The sequence below is a fragment of the Kogia breviceps genome, chromosome 14 (assembly GCF_026419965.1).
Source record: "Kogia breviceps isolate mKogBre1 chromosome 14, mKogBre1 haplotype 1, whole genome shotgun sequence".
NCBI classification, from domain to species: domain Eukaryota; kingdom Metazoa; phylum Chordata; class Mammalia; order Artiodactyla; family Physeteridae; genus Kogia; species Kogia breviceps.
In genome coordinates this window covers 39,632,693-39,654,906 of record NC_081323.1, presented here as the reverse complement: position 1 = coordinate 39,654,906, position 22,214 = coordinate 39,632,693, and the positions used below count along the sequence as shown (strand labels likewise).

The 22,214-nt window shown below is 39.2% G+C and overlaps 1 protein-coding gene across 7 annotated transcripts in view; it reads left to right on the top strand.

Annotated features, from left to right (window-relative positions):
- Positions 1 to 22,214, top strand: part of PLCB4 (phospholipase C beta 4) — a 436,230-nt gene that overhangs the window by 344,045 nt on the left and 69,971 nt on the right. For all 7 annotated transcript variants that reach the window (XM_067012117.1, XM_067012114.1, XM_067012118.1 and 4 more), the window contains 7 exons: positions 1,499 to 1,709; positions 2,926 to 3,019; positions 6,106 to 6,185; positions 6,723 to 6,807; positions 9,358 to 9,448; positions 17,033 to 17,128; positions 21,903 to 22,003. In XM_067012117.1, the coding sequence (XP_066868218.1) occupies positions 1,499 to 1,709; positions 2,926 to 3,019; positions 6,106 to 6,185; positions 6,723 to 6,807; positions 9,358 to 9,448; positions 17,033 to 17,128; positions 21,903 to 22,003 (758 nt within the window). The remainder of the gene's footprint in view (positions 1 to 1,498; positions 1,710 to 2,925; positions 3,020 to 6,105; positions 6,186 to 6,722; positions 6,808 to 9,357; positions 9,449 to 17,032; positions 17,129 to 21,902; positions 22,004 to 22,214) is intronic.

Below are 22,214 nucleotides of genomic sequence, written 5' to 3'. Positions count from 1 at the left end.
GCACACCTAGAATAAGATCCAAAGTACTTAGTGAAGACTAAAGTCCAACCGATGTAGCCTTTGGATTCCTCATTTCTAGCTACTTTCCCCTCCATCACATGGTCTCTGCACTTGCTGATCTTTCTGTCTAGGATGGGGCAGCCCCAGGGGCGCATGGGGCTTGCTCCTCATGCATGAATGTGACCTTGTCAGAAGGGCTTTTGCTGGCCACGTAGCAAACACAGCATCCTGGTCATTCTTGATCGTTTTCATACCCTGCTTTCTGTTTCCTTCTAGCATTTTCATAACATTATATTTATTTGTTAATTTATTTGTTCTCTCACCCATAATATATGAGTTTCATGAAGGTAGGGCTTGTCTGTTTCTTCTATCCTGCATCTATCACAGTGCCTGGGAAAGTATAAATGTATGTGTCCAATAAGATAGACACACAAATTTTTACTGCAGTTCATTTAGTTATAAATAGAAATGACCTAAATATCCATCAACAGAATGATGGATAATGAATTGTGGTATTTTCACATATGGACTACTTTACACTCTACACACTGCATACTTCTACTATACATTACTCAGTGAAAAATAAATGAACAAGAGCTACTTATACTAACTAGATAAGTCACAAGAAAACAGGAAAAATGGCAAGCTACAAATGCAAATAGTGGGGTAACTTTTATATAAATTTTAAAATAATCAAAACTACCTATTTTTTGGATAAATGCTTATAAAGTTACAGAACCACTTTGGGAATGTTAAACACAAAAACTAGATCATTGGCTGTCTACCTAGGAATAAAAAGATGGAATTGAGGTGGGGCACACAGGGTGCTTCATGGGCATCTGTAATTATGCATTTCTTTAAAAAATGTAAAGCAAATAAAGGAAAAGGTTAAGATCTAACAAGGATGTGGTGTAGATCCATGGATGTTTATCCTGCTATTATCTGTACTTTTCTGTAAGCTTGAAATCAGCTTGTAACTTGGAAATGCTTAAGTAAATGCAAGAAGCTGAAGCTGTTGATGGTTGACAGGGTAGGGAAAGATGCAGAAATATTGACACCGGCCCTATCCCATGTCACAAAGGTGTGACTGAGATGAGTGGTTGCTCTTGGGATCACGTTTCAATGACCACTGAACACTCATCTCACTGGTCCCATATCCTACTTTTTAGACGAAATAGGAAAATGGAATTATTTGAATCCAGAGAGGCCACTCATCCCTTCTCCAATCTGGCTCCTGGTGCTGCACCTTTGAACTTAGGGAACTGACTGTTTTGCCATCATGGATGTGAAAGCAGATGACTCCTATTTGTGGAAAGCATTAGATTACTTATGCAATGCGGGTACTTCGTTCAAGTTCTGAAAGATGAAGGTTCTTGGGAAAGAGACTATGAAGAAGTTTTTACTCCTCCTGTTTAAATTGCCTCAGATGTCATGAATAAAACATGAGATGTGTATCTTCAGAGCCATAAGTCTACCATGATATTCCTTTTCTCCCCAGGCCAAATATCAAGTGATGGGTTTTGCAGATACCTGATGTCAGATGAAAATGCCCCAGTCTTCCTAGATCGCCTAGAGCTTTACCAAGAAATGGACCACCCTCTGGCTCACTACTTCATCAGCTCTTCCCACAACACCTATCTCACTGGCAGACAGTTTGGTGGGAAGTCTTCAGTAGAAATGTACAGACAGGTCCTCCTGGCTGGTTGCAGGTCAGAAACTCAAGACACCGTTTCTTCTTTGGATTTGATGCTCTTCAACTTAATTTAGTTTTCTCTGAAAAATAGGAAGTAGCATTCAGAGTGAAAAGGACATTTGTCTTTCTCTTTAATGGATTATGATGGCCATTTAACCTTGAAAAAGGAAAATTGGTATCTATTCCAGAAAGATCTAGAGTCCTCCTATGGGTCAAAAGATGTGGTTTTTTTTTTTTTTACTGTAAATTTAAAATATTCCCCCAACATTACCAAAAAAATAGTGCATTTTAAGAAGTCATGCCAAGTTTCCTGTTGGTCCTAGGCACTTGCAAATTTAGCTTTACTTAATGTTCAAAGTTCTAAAATTTCATTCTCAGACAATAAAGATTATTTTAAATGGCTTTAATTTTACAGAAATTGGAAAATATTTGAGGTTTAAAATATGGTGAAAATGCTGAAAGTGAAAAATAAGAAACGTAGTTACATTACGATTGTTTTCTTGATTATCGATGACCAATACTTAATATTTCAACTCACTATTTTCTGTGTGTATGGAAATACGTTAAAAGACTTTAACTACATCACTACATCTGTTTCTGAAAACTTAAATATGAGTCCCTGAAACAATGAGAACATTTTAATTTAAGTCCAAAGTAACATCATCCCACCTACAAAATTTTTACAGTATTCATACATCCTCTAAAACCCAGCCCATATCTAAATTTCCCCAGTTGTCCCCAAATTATCCTTTATTACAGCTTTGTCACAACTAGGATTTCATCCAGAACCTCACTGCTTGTTACATCTCTTGTCTCTCTTAATCTCCAACAGTCTCTTTTTTTTTTTTTTTTTTGCGGTACGCGGGCCTCTCACCGTTATGGCCTCTCCCGTTGCGGAGCACAGGCTCCGGACGTGCAGGCCCAGCAGCCATGGCTCATGGGCTCAGCCGCTCTGCGGCATGCAGGATCCTCCCGGACCGGGACACGAACCCGTGTCCCCTGCATCGTCAGGCGGATTCTCAACCACTGCGCCACCAGGGAAGCCCCAACAGTCCCTTTTTGATGACACCAACCTGGTGCGATTTTAACCTGCATCCTCCAAAAAATAATCGTGTTACTTCCTTCATTACATTTTCTACTTCTATAGAAAACAACTTATTCTGATGTTTTTCATTTGTACACACACTATTTTATTGTAAAGGTTCAATATTGGTAAATCACAATGTTTCTAGATGTGTTGAACTTGACTGTTGGGATGGAAAAGGTGAGGACCAAGAACCAATAATAACTCATGGAAAAGCAATGTGCACAGATATCCTTTTTAAGGTAAGTGTTTGGTTTTTTTTTTCATTGAAGTATAGTTGATTTACAATGTTGTATTCATTTCTGCTGTACAGCAAAGTGATTCAGTTATACATATATGTGCATATTCTTTTTCATATTCTTTTGCATTATGGTTTATTATAGGATATTGAATATAGTTCCCTGTGCCATACAGTAGGACCTTGTTGTTTATTTTATATATAGTAGTTTATATCTGCTAGTTCCAACCTCCTAATTTATCCCTCCCCACCCCCTTTCCCCTTTGGTAACTGTTAGAAACAGACTCACAGACATAGAAAAACTGTTTCATAAATAATTTCATTTGTGTCATATTTTAGATTCCACATATAAGTGATATCATATGGTATTTGTCTTGCTCTTTCTGACCTACTTCATTCAGTATGATTATCTCTAGGTCCATCCATGTTGCTGTAAATGGTGTGATTTCATTCTTTTTTATGTCTGAGTAGTATTCCATTGTGTATATATGTACCACATCTTCTTTATCCATTTCTCTGTCGATGGACATTTAGGTTGCTTCCATGTCTTGGTTATTGTTAATATTGCGGCTATGAACATTGGGGTGCATGTATCTGTTTGAATTGGAGTTTTTTTCTGGATATATACCCAGGAGTGGCATTGCTGGATAATATGGTAGCTCTATTTTTAGCTTTTTAAGGAACCTCCATACTGTTTTCCATAGTAACTGCACCAATTTACATTCCCAACCACAGTGTAGTAGGGTTCCAAGGTAAGTTTTAAAATTACCCCACCATTGCCTTTTCCAAACTATTGTGGAAACAGAGATGGAGTGGAGAAAACAAATTATTCATCTTCTCAAGCATCTTACCTTTATGTTCCTTTCTTCAGTTTTTCAGAGAAAGTCAAGAAAAATGTTTTATCCACTTAATATTTCCTTCATGCTACTTTTTCTACTTTCAAATGGTGATGGTGCCATATAATGAGATTTCTCTAGCAGAACCTCCCTTGTTCCACTTACTTTAAAAACAGTCTTTCATTTTCTTATCTATTTTTGTGCTTACTTACTTTGCATTTTTTCTGAAGGACTTTCAAAGTGGAATAAAAAGATAAATAGAATATAGGAAATAAAATAGATTATAAATAGTGCCTATATGGGTAAGAAAGTAAGATAGTGAGATTAGAGTTTTATGAATGCTTGTCAAGAAATCCTATAAACTTTCAAGCCATACCACAAATTGGGCTCCAAACTCTTTTGAATTCAGTGCAAGGAGAGAAACATGATAATTCACAAGATTTGTAAAATACATACAGAGTAGTTAGTCCAGAGAAGCACAGTTATTCCCAGTATTGACACCAGATAGAAGTCACCCCCCGCAAGATCCTCACAGAATGTAATCTACACTTTTATAAATTGGATTTCAGTCATGGCCTTTTGGTGATCTCTATGTACAATTTGAAGGTTGGTTTATTAGCAAGTTCCTCAACATGCTCCAGTGATATCGTGCCAAAAGACAAGTGAAAAAATGAAATTCTATCGTTGGACAGTATGTCAAGTACGTCAACCTCTGTCAGTTTCGAATAACTCAGGAGAGTTATTTCAGCCTCTGGATCAGTGGTTCTCAACTCTGCCAACATGTGGAAAATTACTGGGGTTGTTTTGTTTTTTAATAGATTTATTTATTTTATTTACTTATTTTTGGCTGCGTTGGGTCTTCGTTGCTACGTGCAGGCTTTCTCTAGTTGCAGTGAGTGGGGGCCACTCTTTATTGCAGTGCATAGGCTTCTCATTGTGGTGACTTCTCTTGTTGCGGAGCACAGGCTCTAGGCACGTGGGCTTCAGTAGTTGTGGCTCACAGGCTCTAGAGCACAGGCTCAGTAGTTGCGGTGCACGGGCTTAGCTGCTCCATGGCATGTGGGATATTCCTGGACCAGGGATCGAACCTGTGTCATCTGCATTGGCAGGCAGGTTCTTAACCACTGCACCACAAGGGAAGTCCCACCGGAGTGTTTTTAAAAACAGACACCTAGACCCTAGACCCGTGACCCTCCATGCATATCAATTCTCTTACTCAAGATGTTGGTGAGTTTTGAACATCAATGAATTCAAGATTACATTTCCTGAGAAGTACCAAGAGTATGTTCAAGTGGGAAGCCATGAGTTTGCATAGCCACCAAACTGACAGCAAGGGTTGACATCATTTTTTATAGAATTAAGGATCCTAATAGGGAAGCTTAATAAAGGAGGTTCTTCCCTCTCAGCTTGGAGGTGAGCAAAGAAGAAACCATGGGCAGAGCCAAAATTCTCTTAAAGGAGTAATTCTAGGTCAACTCTAGTGGATAATCAAGGTCACTTGGGAAGTGACTCAAGGCATTTTCGCCTGAGAAGAAACTTCAAGCAAGAATAGCTAAAGGACCACCTGAGCCATAAGAATGCTCAGTAAAATACTCCAAGATTGTCTAGCCCAAGGCCATTATTCTCTCCAATGGACTTCCCTAGATAGCTATTGTCAAATATTTTCCCAACTAACAGAATGATGGGACTTGCCCCATGGTTAACTACCAGGGTGATACAAAACAAGGAATATTGCAAATGTCACATCGATTCACAGGAGTCTTCATTGAATTAATGAAATTTAGCCTAACTCTGGTGCCAAAAGGCAGAGGAAAGTCAATAAAAGCTTCTAACAGTCCTGAGGTTGTTACCAACACATTTCTCCTCGAGGCGAGAGGGGAAGGAGAGGGGCTTGCTGTGAAAATCTCTGTGCAGAAAGCTCACCTGCTCCTCAGTGAGACAGGTGAGCTCTGAACCCATCTTGGCAGATTATCGAGCAAGGAACTGCACTGCCATTTAGGTGAAATGTCTTGTCAGTTACTAGCACCCTAATTTTGGAGAAGTAAAAGTAGCTTTGAAAAAAAGTGTCATTAACCATGAACTGTGCCTGGGTCTAACCGCAGGGGACTCAGTCTGTAGCAGTAAATGGGTTCTCCAGGTCTTAATTGCCAAAACTGACTTTCTGAAAAGCTCAAATTAATAGTCTCCAGTTGGTTTCAGGTACTTAAAATTTTTTTTTTCTCTCCACTCTCATTAACACTCTTTATCTTTAAAGGATGTTATTCAAGCCATCAAGGAAACTGCATTTGTCACATCTGAATATCCTGTAATTCTCTCCTTTGAAAATCACTGCAGGTATAATGATTCATTCTACTCCAAGTCTCTAAGTGTTGTTTCCTAATCCCCATTCCCCACCCCTGCTCTACATCTTTTTGAATAACCGAATAGTTTCTTTTGTGAAGTGGTAAGTACACATAGTCTTATGGGGGGAAAAAAAAGAGAAGAAACTCAAACCACTACCTCTCAACACTTCCAAAAAAGAAAAAAAAAAAAAAGTCATGTTAATGTGTTTTAGAAATGCTTCCTCTAAACAAAAGGTCAGAGAGCAGGACACCTTTGCTCAAAGTTCCGTTGAGTTGGAAGACTTGGCAGTATGTTTGTAGTCAGACTTGATGAACTTGAAAGACACTTTTTATTCTGCTTACCAGCTCTTGGTTTGGGGGCAGAATCGACTTCTTTTTAAACTACACTGGTTAACCCATTAGCATCAAGAGGACAATCAAACATTTTGCAGAGTGGGAGTTTTTAATCGCTAGGAATGGATGTTTCTTATTCTTATTCTGGACAGTTAATGGATGTTTGAATTTACAAATGTCGGTTCTTTCCCTCTAGCAAATATCAACAGTACAAGATGTCCAAATATTGCGAAGATCTATTTGGAGATCTCCTGTTGAAACAAGCACTTGAATCACATCCAGTATGTATTTTTAGCAAACCATATTTCTAAAGTGAATGGATTTGTTTTGAAATTCACTTCTGAAGGGTCAAATAGTTCTGGAGGACTAATGTTAAAGATCTTCATGTGTATTTCAATTCACTGGTATGGGAAGCTTCCATTGTGCTTCAGAGGGGTTGTAGAGAGAGGCACAATGTAAACATCTGGCTCAGTTTAATTCAGAAGATCATGGGGTCTTTATGGCTTCTGAGACCTCTGTCCTAAAATTTCACAAAGTGCATACTGGCCAGGAGTCTAGAGTTGGTGATCATTCTCAAGTTAAGTGACAGGTTAGAATCACCTGAGGGAACCATGAAACATACCTCTGCCACAGCCCCACTCAGAGATTCTGAAATTGATTCAAGTTCAGCCAGATCGTGGTGTTTTTTAAAGACTCTCCACATAAATGAAATGTGCAGCCAGGGTTCAGCACCCATGGGAGCCTATTGCTATGGGAAGTTCCCTGGATCAAGTCACAGAAGCCTGAAGTTCAACCTCCTAAGTCCAAAATAAACTCTTGGACAATGTTATATGCATGTTTTTGAGCTTCATTTTTACACCTACTAATTCCTTCATCAAACAAAGTATTTTTAACCTGTTCCCCATAGATAGGCTTTGTGGGGTCTGTGAACTCATTCTAATTGCATACAGTTTGCTGTTTTGTATACAGTCGTTCCAGAGTTCATCAGATTTTTACCAGGATCCATAACCCCCAAGTGGCTAAGATCAACTCTCACAAGATGTTGGGAGTAACAAGAAAGCTACTGGAGTGAAAGTATGAAACACTCTACAGTAGTGAAATATTTTGCCCCACTGTTGACGAGCAGCTGATAGGCCCAAACACGGTAGCACGAAGCAGCAATAGAAGAACATCACCATGACTAAAGGGGGAAGGTGCTGTGTGCTACCTGGGAACACATCAGGTAGTTTAACAGTGAGTTTTGCAGAAGTACATCTTTGGGAACTGAAAAAAATATAGGAGGATATTTGCAGCCTGCTGAAGCTTTGGCTGCAGGGGCCCCGTCTACATCCTGGCAGTGCTTCCTGCTTCCCTGCACACCGGCCTGATCTCCACTGCCAGCACCTGCAGCTGCTGCCTGGGAGGACGCTCTGGTCCCTGGAGCTCTGCCCACACAGGAAAGTCAGGCCAGAAGTACCAGAGAATTACCACCCCCTGCCCCGTGTTTCCTCATTCCTCAGGAGGGATGACTCCGGGCACATGGTCCCCACTGTCCCCCCAAGTTCCCCAGAGGGATCACAGTGACGACTTGCCTGATAGCACGCCCTTCATTGGCTGCATGTCTTCTTTTTCTCACTTTCCTACTCCTCTGCTGGAGTTCCCTGGAGCTGCCCCCCAAATAAATTACTGCTACTTTCCTCTTTGTCTCAGACTGATTCTAAGGGAACCTAAACTAAGAAACATCCCTGATTTATTTTATTTTATTTTTTACCTAGGCCCTTTGTTTGTTTTATTTCCTTTGTTAGACTAAGGTGCTGGCTTTTACGGAAAGATCACTGCATTCTTTGTGATGTGCACATACATGAGAGGTTATGGGAAGTATAGGCAATATAAATGAGATTAAAATCTGAACTGTAAGAACTTTCAGTCCTGGAAGGAGGGCATAGGATACAAATGTAAAACTGTAACTAAAAACGATGGCCTATAGTGTGGTGAACATTTATTGCCAATATCCAGGTGCAAAAGAGATCACTGGGAGTGGACTGGTTACAGCAGGCTTCCCAAAAGGAGCAGAATTTCGGCAGAGGGTTTCATTTGAGGCAGGACTGACATAGGAAAGCACAGTGCCTTGTGTGTACAAATAGTATAAAAATTAGCTTGGAAAATGAGTGGACACGTGGAAGGGTAGGTGGGTATATAGATGGATGGTGGGGGGATGGAGAATGGATGACTGGATATAACACAGTTCTGTGTATCAGAACTAATCGAATAAAGGAACATCCCCTTTGCAGACATTAATCCAAGCCAATGAAACCATAGTAGAGGTCAGACTTCAATAATTAGGTCCACTTCCTTCTTAATTCTCTTATTGAACCCACAAAGCCACAATCCCAAGCATTGAAGATGGATCACCCTACTGAGCAGACCAGCTTACTGTACAGCCCAACACTTGGGGGGGTTCAGGAGCCTCTTGACTTTGCCTGGGAGGGCACCTCTGACCCCAGCTGACCCCATCACCTCTTGTACTTTACCAGGTACTTAAAGGGGGCAAGGTCTGGGATTGAGCTGGACCCCTTTCCGCAAGACCACTGTAGGTCAGACCCCACTCCCTGGTGAAGGTGGAGCAGCTCTGCAAACCTCTAGAGACCCTGTGGATGCCAAGTTTGCTGCCTTAGTGTAAGGCAAAGCTCGGGCTAGTTTGGGTTGCGGAATGAAAGTATAAAACTGTGCAGACTGCCATCTAGTGGATGTTGGTTGTGTAACTCACAGGCCTACTCATTCTGGGCTGGGAACGAGAAGGGAGAAAGAAGTGCGACCCTGTCGTGAATTCAGCCTTTTCTCTTTGTCTCTAGCTGGAACCAGGCAGACCCTTGCCATCCCCAAATGACCTCAAAAGAAAAATACTCATCAAAAATAAACGGCTGAAACCTGAGGTTGAGAAAAGTAAGTCAAATGTGCTCATCTATGGCAGAAGCATACGTATGTTGCATGTTGAGACAATTCAGCTATCTAGAATGAAATATACTTTAACACCATGGATTGGGGAGGAAGCAGGTCTAGTGGTGATGTTCTATATACTGTGCAGAGCAAAGTTGCCACATTTTTATTCAAGTTTAGGTTCCACATCAACCCCTTCCTGCAGTGGGAAAACATATTCATATATTCATAGATCAGAATTTGAAGGAGTCCCAAGGAAAGATGAGAACAAAGCGAAAGGAGCATTTTAGAATTTGTCCAGATATAAGGAACTAGCACTTTATCATTTTATACACTCTAAAGACTTCTTTAAAAGCTTCGCTTTGCACTTTTCCCTGTGATATATACATATCTAGGGATCCTAGGTAATACGCGAGTGTGAATGTGTGTTTGGTCAGGCGGTGGGGGGAGATGATTTTATCTAGACATTGCCCCCACTGTGTTTTCCCAGAACATTTTCTTTGAAAATATTTTCTTCCAACAAATCTCTTAGTTCAGTAAATGAATAACATCAAATATTGGTATGATTGCATTGTGGTTTTCCCCTTGGTTATTCTAAATTAAATTTTTTTAACTATTTTAGCTCCAGTTTATTTTTATTGCAAAAGCAATAATGCTATAGGAAAATGAAAACAGCAAAGAAAAATATAATAAAATAGCACTAAATTATATATTTTACACACATATACACGTATTAGAGACACATGTACACACGTACACTTTTAACATTTACACGCATTTTTAACAAAACTGGGATCATGTTAAATATACTGATTTTTAGTCATTTTAAATTCAACCAATGAAGTATACTCAGATCTAGTAGGATATAAATCTACATACTAATTTTAATTCTTATGTATAAAAAATTTTTTTGATTCTAGTGTATGAAACACTGTACAGAATTTATTATGTGGCATATAGTATAATTTAAACAGATCCAAGTTGATGGATTTTCATTGCTATGAAAACAACAATGGTAAACATGTTTGGTTGTTCATTTTGTACATTTATGCAGCCTTCTCCTTGGTACAATTAGAGTTGGTTGGCCAAAGCATGTACACAGTTTATATCGCATGTATCTTGTTATACTGACTTTCAGAAAAGTTGTACCAGTTTATACCCTCACTATAATATATGAAGAGTGCCTGTTTCCCAGCGATATTCTTTTTTTTTTTTTTTTTTTTTAACATCTTTATTGGAGTATAATTGTTTTACAATAGTGTGTTAGTTTTCCCTCTACAACAAACTAAATCAGTTATACATACACACATGCTCCCACATCTCCTCCCTCTTGCATCACCCTCTCTCCCGCCCTCCCTATCCCACCCCCCCAGGCGGTCACAAAGCACAGAGGTGATCTCCCTGTGCTATGCAGCAGCTTCCCACCAGCTATCTAATTTACATTTGATAGTGTATATATGTCCCTGCCACTCCCCCACTTCGTCACAGCCCACCCCTCCCCCTCCCCATATCCTCAAGTCCATGCTCGAGTAAGTCTGTGTTTTATTCCCGTCCTACCACTAACCTCTTCATGACATTTTTTTCCCTTAGAGTCCATATATATGTGTTAGCATACGGTATTTGTTTTTCTCCTTCTGACTTACTTCACTCTGTATGACAGACTCCAGGTCCATCCACCTCATTATAAATAACTCAGTTTCATTTCTTTTTATGGCTGAGTAATATTCCATTGTATATATGTGCCACATCTTCTTTATCCATTCATCTGTTGATGGACACTTAGGTTGCTTCCATGTCCTGGCTATTGTAAATAGAGCTGCAATGAACATTTTGGTACATGAGTCTTTCTGAATTATAGTTTTCTCAGGGTATATGCCCAGTAGTGGGATTGCTGGGTCGTATGGTAGTTCTATTTGTAGTTTTTTAAGGAACCTCCATACTGTTCTCCATAGCGGCTGTATCAATTTACATTCCCACCAGCAGTGCAAGAGGGTTCCCTTTTCTCCACACCCTCTCCAGCATTTATTGTTTCTAGAGTTTTTGATGATGGCCAATCTGACCGGTGTGAGATGATATCTCATTGTAGTTTTGATTTGCATTTCTCTAATGATTAATGAGGTTGAGCATTCTTTCATGTGTTTGTTAGCAATCTGTATATCTTCTTTGGAGAAATGTCTATTTAGTTCTTCTGCCCATTTTTGGATTGGATTGTTTGTTTTTTTGTTATTGAGCTGCATGAGTTGCTTATAAATTTTGGAAATTAATCCTTTGTCAGTTGCTTCATTTGCAAATATTTTCTCCCATTCTGAGGGTTGTCTTTTGGTCTTGTTTATGGTATCCTTTGCTGTGCAAAAGCTTTTAAGTTTCATTAGGTCCCATTTGTTTATTTGTGTTTTTATTTCCATTTCTCTAGGAGATGGGTCAAAAAGGATCTTGCTGTGATTTATGTCGTATAGTGTTCTGCCTATGTTTTCCTCTAAGAGTTTGATAGTGTCTGGCCTTACATTTAGGTCTTTAACCCATTTTGAGTTTATTTTTGTGTGTGGTGTTAGGGATTGTTCTAATTTCATACTTTTACATGTAGCTGTCCAGTTTTCCCAGCACCACTTATTGAAGAGGCTGTCTTTTCTCCACTGTATATCCTTCCCTCCTTTATCAAAGATAAGGTGACCATATGTGTGTGGGTTTATCTCTGGGCTCTCTATCCTGTTCCATTGATCTATATTTCTGTTTTTGTGCCAGTACCATATTGTCTTGATTACTGTAGCCTTGTAGTAGAGTCTGAAGTCAGGGAGCCTAATTCCTCCAGCTCCATTTCTCGTTCTCAAGATTGCTTTGGCTATTCGGGGTCTTTTGTGTTTCCATACAAATTGTGAAATTTTTTGTTCTAGTTCTGTAAAAAATGCCAGTGGTAATTTGATAGGGATTGCATTGAATCTGTATATTGCTTTGGGTAGTATAGTCATTTTCACAATGTTGATTCTTCCAATCCAAGAACATGGTATATTTCTCCACCTATTTGTATCATCTTTAATTTCTTTCATCAGTGTCTTATAGTTTTCTGCATACAAGTCTTTTGTCTCCTTAGGTAGGTTTATTCCTAGATATTTTATTCTTTTTGTTGCAATGGTAAATGGGAGTGTTTTCTTAATTTCACTCTCAGATTTTTCATCATTAGTGTATAAGAATGCCAGAGATTTCTGTGCATTAATTTTGTATCCTGCAACTTTACCAAATTCATTGATTAGCTCTAGTAGTTTTCTGGTAGCATCCTTAGGATTCTCTATGTATAGTATCATGTCATCTGCAAACAGTGACAGCTTTACTTCTTCTTTTCCTATTTGGATTCCTTTTATTTCTTTTTCTGCTCTGATTGCTATGGCTAGAACTTCCAAAACTATGTTGAATAAGAGTGGTGAGAGTGGGCAACCTTGTCTTGTTCCTGATCTTAGTGGAAATGGTTTCAGTTTTTCACCATTGAGAACGATGCTAGCTGTGGGTTTGTCATATATGGCCTTTATTATGTTGAGGAAAGTTCCCTCTATGCCCACTTTCTGCAAGGTTTTTATCATAAATGAGTGTTGAATTTTGTCAAAAGCTTTCTCTGCATCTATTGAGATGATCATATGGTTTTTCTCCTTCAGTTTGTTGATATGGTGTATCACATTGATTGATTTGCGTATATTGAAGAATCCTTGCATTCCTGGGATAAACCCCACTTGATCATGGTGTATGATCCTTTTAATGTGCTGTTGGATTCTGTTTGCTAATATTTTGTTGAGGATTTTTGCATCTATGTTCATCAGTGATATTGGCCTGTAGTTTTCTTTCTTTGTGACGTCTTTGTCTGGTTTTGGTATCAGGGTGATGTTGGCCTCATAGAATGAGTTTGGGAGTGTTCCTCCCTCTGCTATCTGTTGGAAGAGTTTGAGAAGGATAGGTGTTAGCTCTTCTCTAAATGTTTGATAGAATTCGCCTGTGAAGCCATCTGGTCCTGGACTTTTGTTTGCTGGAAGATTTTTAATCACAGTTTCAATTTCAGTGCTTGTGATTGGTCTGTTCATATTTTCTATTTCTTCCTGGTTCAGTCTCGGCAGGTTGTGCATTTCTAAGAATTTGTCCATTTCTTCCAGGTTGTCCATTTTATTGGCATACAGTTGCTTGTAGTAATCTCTAATAATCTTTTGTATTTCTGCAGTGTCAGTTGTTATATCTCCTTTTTCATTTCTAATTCTATTGATTTGAGTCTTCTCCCTTTTATTCTTGATGAGTCTGGCTAATGGTTTATCAATTTTATTTATCTTCTCAAAGAACCAGCTTTTAGTTTTATTGATCTTTGCTATTGTTTCCTTCACTTCTTTTTCATTTATTTCTGCTCTGATCTTTATGATTTCTTTCCTTCTGCTAAATTTGGGGGTTTTTTGTTCTTCTTTCTCTAATTGCTTTAAGTGCAAAGTTAGGTTGTTTATTCGAGATGTTTCCTGTTTCTTAAGGTATGATTGTATTGCTATAAACTTGCCTCTTAGAACTGCTTTTGCTGTATCCCATAGGTTTTGGGTCGTTGTGTCTCCATTGTCATTTGTTTCTAAGTATTTTTTGATTTCCTCTTTGATTTCTTCAGTGATCACTTCGTTATTAAGTAGTGTATTGTTTAGCCTCCATGTGTTTGTATTTTTTACAGATCTTTTCCTATAATTGATATTTAGTCTCATAGCGTTGTGGTCAGAAAAGATACTTGATACGATTTCAATTTTCTTAAATTTGCCAAGGCTAGATTTGTGACCCAATATATGATCAATCCTGGAGAATGTTCCATGAGCACTTGAGAAAAATGTGTATTCTGTTGTTTTTGGATGGAATGTCCTATAAATATCAATTAAGTCCATCTTGTGTAATGTATCATTTAAAGCTTGTGTTTCCTTATTTATTTTCATTTTGGATGATCTGTCCATTGGTGAAAGTGGGGTGTTAAAGTCCCCCATTATAATTGTGTTGCTGTCGATTTCCCCTTTTAAGGCTGTTAGTATTTGCCTTATGTATTGAGGTGCACCTATGTTGGGTGCATAAATATTTACAATTGTTATATCTTCTTCATGGATCGATCCCTTGATCATTATGTAGTGTCCTTCTTTGTCTCTTGTAATAGTCTTTATTTTAAAGTCTATTTTGTCTGATATGAGAATTGCTACTCCAGCTTTCTTCTGATTTCCATTTGCATGGAATATCTTTTTCCATCCCCTTACTTTCAGTCTGTATGTGTCCCTAGGTCTGAAGTGGGTCTCTTGTAGACAGCATATATATGGGTCTTGTTTTTGTATCCATTCAGCCAGTCTGTGTCTTTTGATGGGAGCATTTAATCCATTTACATTTAAGGTAATTATCGATATGTATGTTCCTAATACCATTTACTTGTTTCGGGTTGTTCTTGTAGGTCTTTTCCTTCTCTTGTGTTTCTTGCCTAGAGAAGTTCCTTTAGGATTTGTTGTAGAGCTGGTTTGGTGGTGCTGAACTCTCTCAGTTTTTGCTTGTCTGTAAAGGTTTTAATTTCTCCATCAAATCTGAATGAGAGCCTTGCTGGGTAGAGTAATCTTGGTTGTAGGTTTTTTTCCTTCATCACTTTAAATATGTCCTGCCACTCCCTTCTGGCTTGTAGAGTTTCTGCTGAAAGATCAGATGTTAATCTTATGGGGATTCCCTTGTGTGTTATTTGTTGTTTTTCCCTTGCTGCTTTTAATATGTTTTCTTTGTATTTAATTTTTGACAGTTTGATTATTATGTGTCGTGGCGTGTTTCTCTTTGGGTTTATCCTGTATGGAACTCTCTGTGCTTCCTGGACTTGATTGACTATTTCCTTTCCTATATTAGGGAAGTTTTCAACTATAATCTCTTCAAATATTTTCTCAGTCCCTTTCTTTTTCTCTTCTTCTTCTGGGACCCCTATAATTCGAATGTTGGTGCGTTTAATGTTGTCCCAGAGGTCTCTGAGACTGTCCTCAGTTCTTTTCATTCTTTTTTCTTTCTTCTGCTCTGCAGTAGTTATTTCCACTATTTTATCTTCCAGGTCACTTATCCGTCCTTCTGCCTCAGTTATTCTGCTATTGATCCCATCTAGAGTATTTTTAATTTCATTTATTGTGTTGCTCATCGTTGCTTGCTTCCTCTTTATTTCTTCTAGGTCCCTGTTAACTGTTTCTTGCAAATTGTCTATTCTATTTCCAAGATTTTGCATCATCTTCACCATCATTATTCTAAATTCTCTTTCAGGTAGATTGGCTATTACCTCTTCATCTGTTAGGTCTGGTGTGTTTTTATCTTGCTCCTTCATCTGTTGTGTGTTTTTCTGTCTTCTCATTTCGCTTATCTTACTGTGTTTGAGGTCTCCTTTTTGCACGCTGCAGGTTCGTAGTTCCTGTTGTTTTTGGTGGCTGTCCCCAGTGGCTAAGGTTGGTTCAGTGGGTTGAGTAGATTCCCTGGTTGGGGGGACTAGTGCCTCTGTTCTGGTGGATGAGGCTGGATCTTGTCCTTCTGGTGGGCAGGTCCTCGTCTGGTGGTGTGTTTGGGGATGTTGGTAACCTTATTATGATTTTAGGCAGTCTCTCTGCTAATGGATGGGGCTGTAGACCTATCTTGCTCTTTGTTGGGGACAGGGTGTCCAGCACTGTTCTTTGCTGGTCCTTGAGTGAAGCTGGGTCTTGGTGTTGAGATGGAGGTCTCTGGGAGATTTTTGCCGTCTGATATTACGTGGAGCTCGGAGGTCTCTTGTGGACTAGTGTCTTGAGGTTGGTTCTCCCACCTCAGGGACACTGCCCTGGTCCAGCGATATTCTTTTTTTTGGCTGCATTGGGTCTTTGTTGCTGCGCTCGGGCTTTCTGTAGTTGCGGCGAGCGGGGGCTATTCTTCATTGCGGTGCGTGGGCTTCTCACTGCGGTGGCTTCTCTTGTCGAGGAGCATGGGCTCTAGGTGTGTGGGCTTCAGTAGTTGCAGCACGCGGGCTCAGTAGTTGTGACACACAGGCCTAGCTGCTCCACGGCATATGGGATCTTCCCGGACCAGGGCTCAAACCCGTGTCCCCTGCATTGGCAGGCAGATTCTTAACCATGACACCACCAGGGAAGCCCCCCAACAATGTTCTTAATGCTGGCTGTTAGGCGTATTTTATATGTGTTCACAACTAATAAAAGAAAAATATTTTTTCCTGAAGCTTTTTCAGTCTCTATTCTGTCACTTCACCATAACAGTCCATGAACCTTGGTCTGTGCCAGATGCTCCAAATTTGGGGCTTTTGTTATCAAGCTTCAAATCCTTCACAGGGACTGAGCTGTGAATTCTCAACCTGGTGACCAGGATATGGGGCATTTCCCTCACGTTCCAATAGTGGCTCAGTGTGTATAGATAATCGGGTTGTTGTACTTGCCTTAAGGACTCAAGGCCACCAGGACTAGGGAGACAGTGGCCATGGCTGAGCCTCAGGAGCCTCAACAATAGTTTTCCCTTCTCTTTTCATTTCCTTCTCCATGTTGATCTTCAAGCCTATTTTATAAGTGGTCCAACACCTGTCTCCATCTCCTTCTCGTTTATTTTTAATAACAGAACAGCTTGAAGCTTTGAAAAGTATGATGGAAGCAGGAGAATCCGCTGCCCCAGTGAACATCTTAGAGGATGACAATGAAGAGGAAATAGAAAGTGGTGAGTTGGATTTTTTTAATTTACATTACAAAAAAATACTTTTTAAAATAAGAAAAACATGAATTTTTCTCAATGGACCCTTTTATATAACACAACATTCTAATTTCTAAGAGTCAGGTACATGTACCAACCTTAATCTTTTGGTATTTTGGGGTATTTTTCCAAATAGTATGACTTAGAATTTACCTGCACACTAGATTTTAGTAGCTTAGTCATCTCCTTTCCTGCTATGCATTCAGCTATTCAGCAGAAACTCACAGCCAGAGAATCCTTGAAGCACTTTCTGTAGAAGGCTGGGCTTGGAATAAAAGGAACATTTCTGCAGTTCTTTCCCATAAACAAAACCTGAACATCAGTGCTGTTACTGATGACAGCAGTAAGGTGAGTTAAAAGGGAAGGAACCTGGATAGAGACCCTCAGTAAATGCTTGGTTTGTGTGCACTTATAGTGAACTAGAAACTCAAAGCCAGAATTAAACTTTCAAGTTCAAATTCCTTCAAATAACCAGCTCACCAGAATTGCCTATATCTATATATTTACAGGTAGATAATTTTTGCAAAGGCAGCCTTGCTCAAAATATTTTAATATTTGTTATTAGCTTCTATTTTTACTTTGGCCATATAGCCACAACCATAATCTTTGGTTTTACATGGGTCATTTGAAAGGTTTGGAATGTTTTTAGAAAATTATTTGTTCATTATGCATCATGAGAATTGATTAACAAAATGACATGAGAGTTGATTAACAGAATAGTTTGGACATGCATTGAGTGTCTATTGGTTAGTGCCTTGAATTTAGATAGTGCCTTGGGGCTAAGTAATTTAGAAACACTTGTAGAAACTCTGTTTTTCATATAAACATCTGAAATAGAAGAGTAGATTTTAGGAAAGTTTGACATTATAGGTAACAACCTAAAAGCTGTGAGAATCAACGAATCGTATTCACAACCCCTTAATAAAGACTCCTGACTATGGAAGAGACTTTATGAATGACTTATGTTGCCTGGGAACATGACTTACTTCCATATGTTTTATACGTCAGGGAGGGTCTGGGAGGCCAGAGATACCTGACAGTACTTAATCAATGCCTGTTGTGGTTATCTATTACTGTGTAACAAACCACCCCAAAACACTTTATTATTATCTCTCCTAGTTTTGTGGGTCACCTGGGCTCAGGTTGAGGGCTCTCCCTTTGGTTTCTCATGCGGTTGCCGGCAGATGACATCGGGGGCTAGAGTCATCTGAAGGTTCCACTGGGCCGGGTGTCTTGAGATGGCTCACTCGTGGCTGACGGTTGATGCTGGCTGGCTTTGGGGAGCTCAGTTGACACAAGCACCCCCATGGGGCCACCCCATGTGGCCTGGGCTTTTCACAGCATGGTGGCCAAGCTCCTTGACAGAGTGTCCTGAGAGCCAGTGCTCCAACAGGCAGAAAACAGAAGCTGCTAAACTGTTTAAGAGCTGTGCTTGGAACTGGCACATCGTCACTTCCTCTGTATTTTATTCATCCAAGCAGTCTTAGTTAGGGCCCACCCACATTCCAGGGGGTGGGTGAGAAGCAAGATCACATTGTAGAAGAATCAGTGGGAAGCTGATATTATTGCAGCTGTCTTTGGAAAATACAGTCTGCCACATTGCTTATTATATTATTTCACATTTTTTGCAAATAATAAACCCAAACAAGATTTAAGAATAAAATCTTGAAAGGAATATACTGAGTTGGCCAAGAAGTTCATTCAGGTTTTTCCATAACATCTTATGGAAATTTGGCCAACCCAGTATTTCAAAAGATCAATAAAATACTTCTAAAATTTGAAAGTCTGAATGTTATATAAAAACTGTCCCTTAACTTAGGTTCAGTTTCATAGATGATAATCAAAAACATGTAAGGTGTTACTAGATACTCTAATCCAGTAAAACAAACTGAAGAATAACTGAATACATCAAGAAAAATCATAATAATAATAACTACGATTTTTGTACCAACTGTGGATTAGGTACTTTACATCAATTCCTCATCTAATCTTTATGCAGCCAAAGAAATAGGTATTATTATACTAATTTTTCAGATGAGGAAACTGAAGCTTAGAGTGGTTAACATATGTTACATGCAATCCCACAGCTGGTAAGCAATGCCACTACGATTCAATCCCAGAATTGCCTTGAGTCCAGGGTCAAGACCTTCTGTACCTTACAATCTTGTCCTTCTAATGTATAGGGATATAAAGAGAACATAAATATGCAAAATCATTGGTAAAAATATTTTTGTTTATAAAAAGGAGAAAAAATATAAATGATGTGAGTCAAAAATGTGAAGTTTCCTGAACATACACACATTAATCTAAAATGAGGGGTCAGCAGGATTCCACTTACTGTCCTTAAGGGTACTTTCCCAACTTTTATGCAAATGCTAATTATTCCTATAGACAAAATAAATTTGCCTCTAGTGATTCCCATGTTATTCCAAAATGTTTGAGATGAAATTTTGATTGTTCTAACAGAAATATATGGGTTCATATGCACCTGAATTTCTCTCTAAGGCCATAGAGGTTTCTGCTATACCAGTTGCATATGTGAGTCTCACATTTCCTCAGTCATACTTGACTTCAGCTCTGGTCAACCAGTTGGCTGTAATTACCCTGCTATCACAGTATGATCCTACTATACCTGAATGACTTGAGTCTCTCGTTTAAATACTTCAACACAGCAGGCAAGAGGAAACCAGAGGGCAGGCCTGCCTGGAGGCTGTAGAAAATAGAAAAGGCTCTCAGTCAGTGGAAGTGTGTGCCCAGTCATTAGGCTAGATGTAGATTCAGACAAACAGTGGGGAATAGCAACATTGTGTGTGGTTGTGGGTGTGTCTGTGCATACATACACACTCAGGAGATGCTAACCTTTAGTCATACAACCCTTTTAAAACAGTTACTAAGTCTCTCCCCCTTCTATGGGGTATATCCTTGGAAATTCAAGTAGTTTATATCTGGCTAAGCAGGTTAGACTAGATATAAAATTGAAATTCAGTAGTGATGGTGGGAGGTTTCAAAATCTTGGTTACAGACTGTAAATCACGAAAACCTAGTGTCACATTAAGAGCATTGGGCTAAGAAGCCTGAGAAATCTAGGTTCATATTCTAACTCTGTGACCTCAGACAAGTCGAATCATATCTGTGAATCTATTTCTTTTAAAGTGAAGACACTGGACTAGATTCTTTTAAGACCTCTTTCAGCTTCTCAAATCCTTTTTTCTTGACTAAGGTCTATATGACCTACTTTAAAAAAAAATCATCTGCCTCCAGAATACCCCCTCATCAGAATATCAGTTCCAGAAGAGGAGGGTGTCTGACTCGTTTCCCTTACTTTTATCCCTTTCCTGGAATAGCACTTTGCAAAAAGCAATCTAAAATTCTGATTCTAAGACACCGTCAGTTGAAAGGCACTACTATTTTATTGACTAAGAAAGAAAACTGCTTCCAGTGAACCGTAAAATGCCATCGATTAAAGGATACACTGCCATATTATATATATTACAATGCGGGGAAAAATGCACCTTAGAATCGGTGAAAGTTTTTCATTTACTCCTGTTCTTGAATTCTCCTTTCCACCTTTTAAACATACTTAAAACAAAAAATGTCTAATTCTTATGGGTCTGTTCACCTCCCTCAGAAATATTTTCACTGGTTTTTTTTTAATAGTAAAGGTCCCTCATACCCAGTATAGTGACAGTATGGATTTGTGTTGGCCTTGTCCTGTGGCCTGTGGGTGTCTCCTGATCCTGGCTAGTTTTTAGGCAAATTCCTGGGAGCCCCTGCAGGTTGGACATCATGGGAACACAGATCTCACACCAGCATGTGCCTAATTTTCCAACGGGCAATCCTTTTTCCACCTACAGCCTTGGATGTATACCAGGGTTCTTGTCATTTCCTGGACTGGTGGGCCGGGTGATGGCATCTGTACCTCCCTATATAGCCAGGCCAGGCTCCCGAATCACCAGCTTGATTTAGCACGCACTTCCTGCTCCCTTCCCACCAAGAGCCCAAGGAATGATTTCAGAGTCTTTTAAACCACAGCCAGATTTGGCAAATGATGTACAGGAGCAGTAAGTGCTTCCAAGCTCTATCTTTTTTATATCACACCACTACCGGCCACAAGTTATTATACCCATAAAATTCAAGTGGACATTTTTGACTCTTTTTCAGAATTATCAAATGTACTTTCCTTCTCTTGTATCTTTTTTTTTCCCCCTCTGGGTGTCATAGAGGATCAAAATACCCTGTTATGAGTCACAGATCTTCCTGAGGTGTTTGAGGCTTTAATTTTTAAGGTTAGTATACTGGAATGGAGGTAATCATTCACTTAAGAAAAATTTGTTAAGCATCAATCATGTAAAAACCATGCTAACAATGATTTACTATGTAACACAAGAACAATATTTGATACCTTGTAATAACCTATAATGGAAAATAATCAGAAAAAAAATGTATATATAACGAATCACTTTGTCATACACCTGAAACTAACACAATGTAAATCAGCTATATTCAATTTAAAAAGTCATGCCAGATGCAGGAGAAGTAACAAGATATGTTCCTTGACCTTGAGTAGGTAAGAGTTTAGTGAGTTTTAATTTGAAAAAAAAATTGCTTATTTAAATGTCCCCATTTTCATTTAGCTTCCTTCCTCTCTAAAAGTGCTTATATTTTACCCAAGATTATGGAGGAGGCCTGACCCCTTGGTGATAAGCTGGCTTCATGGATTTTCCTTTTGTCTTTCACACAGCTGAGCAAGAGGAGGAAGCTCACCCTGAATACAAATATGGAAATGAACTTTCTGCAGACGACTTGGGTCACAAGGAAGCTATTGCCAATAGTGTTAAGAAGGTCAGAGTCTTGGTTCCCTTTGCTTTCATGACTTGCAAGAGGTAGCAGCTGTTAGTTATAGCGTTTCAGAAATGTGAGAGCCACAAGAGAATAAGTAGCCTGTAATTCCCCTTCTCAACTGGGTGGCCACAATCAATACCCGAACTCGAGGCATGCACAATACTAAGTTAGAAAGGACATTTAAGTGACTCATTAGTCATGCCCAGTGTTG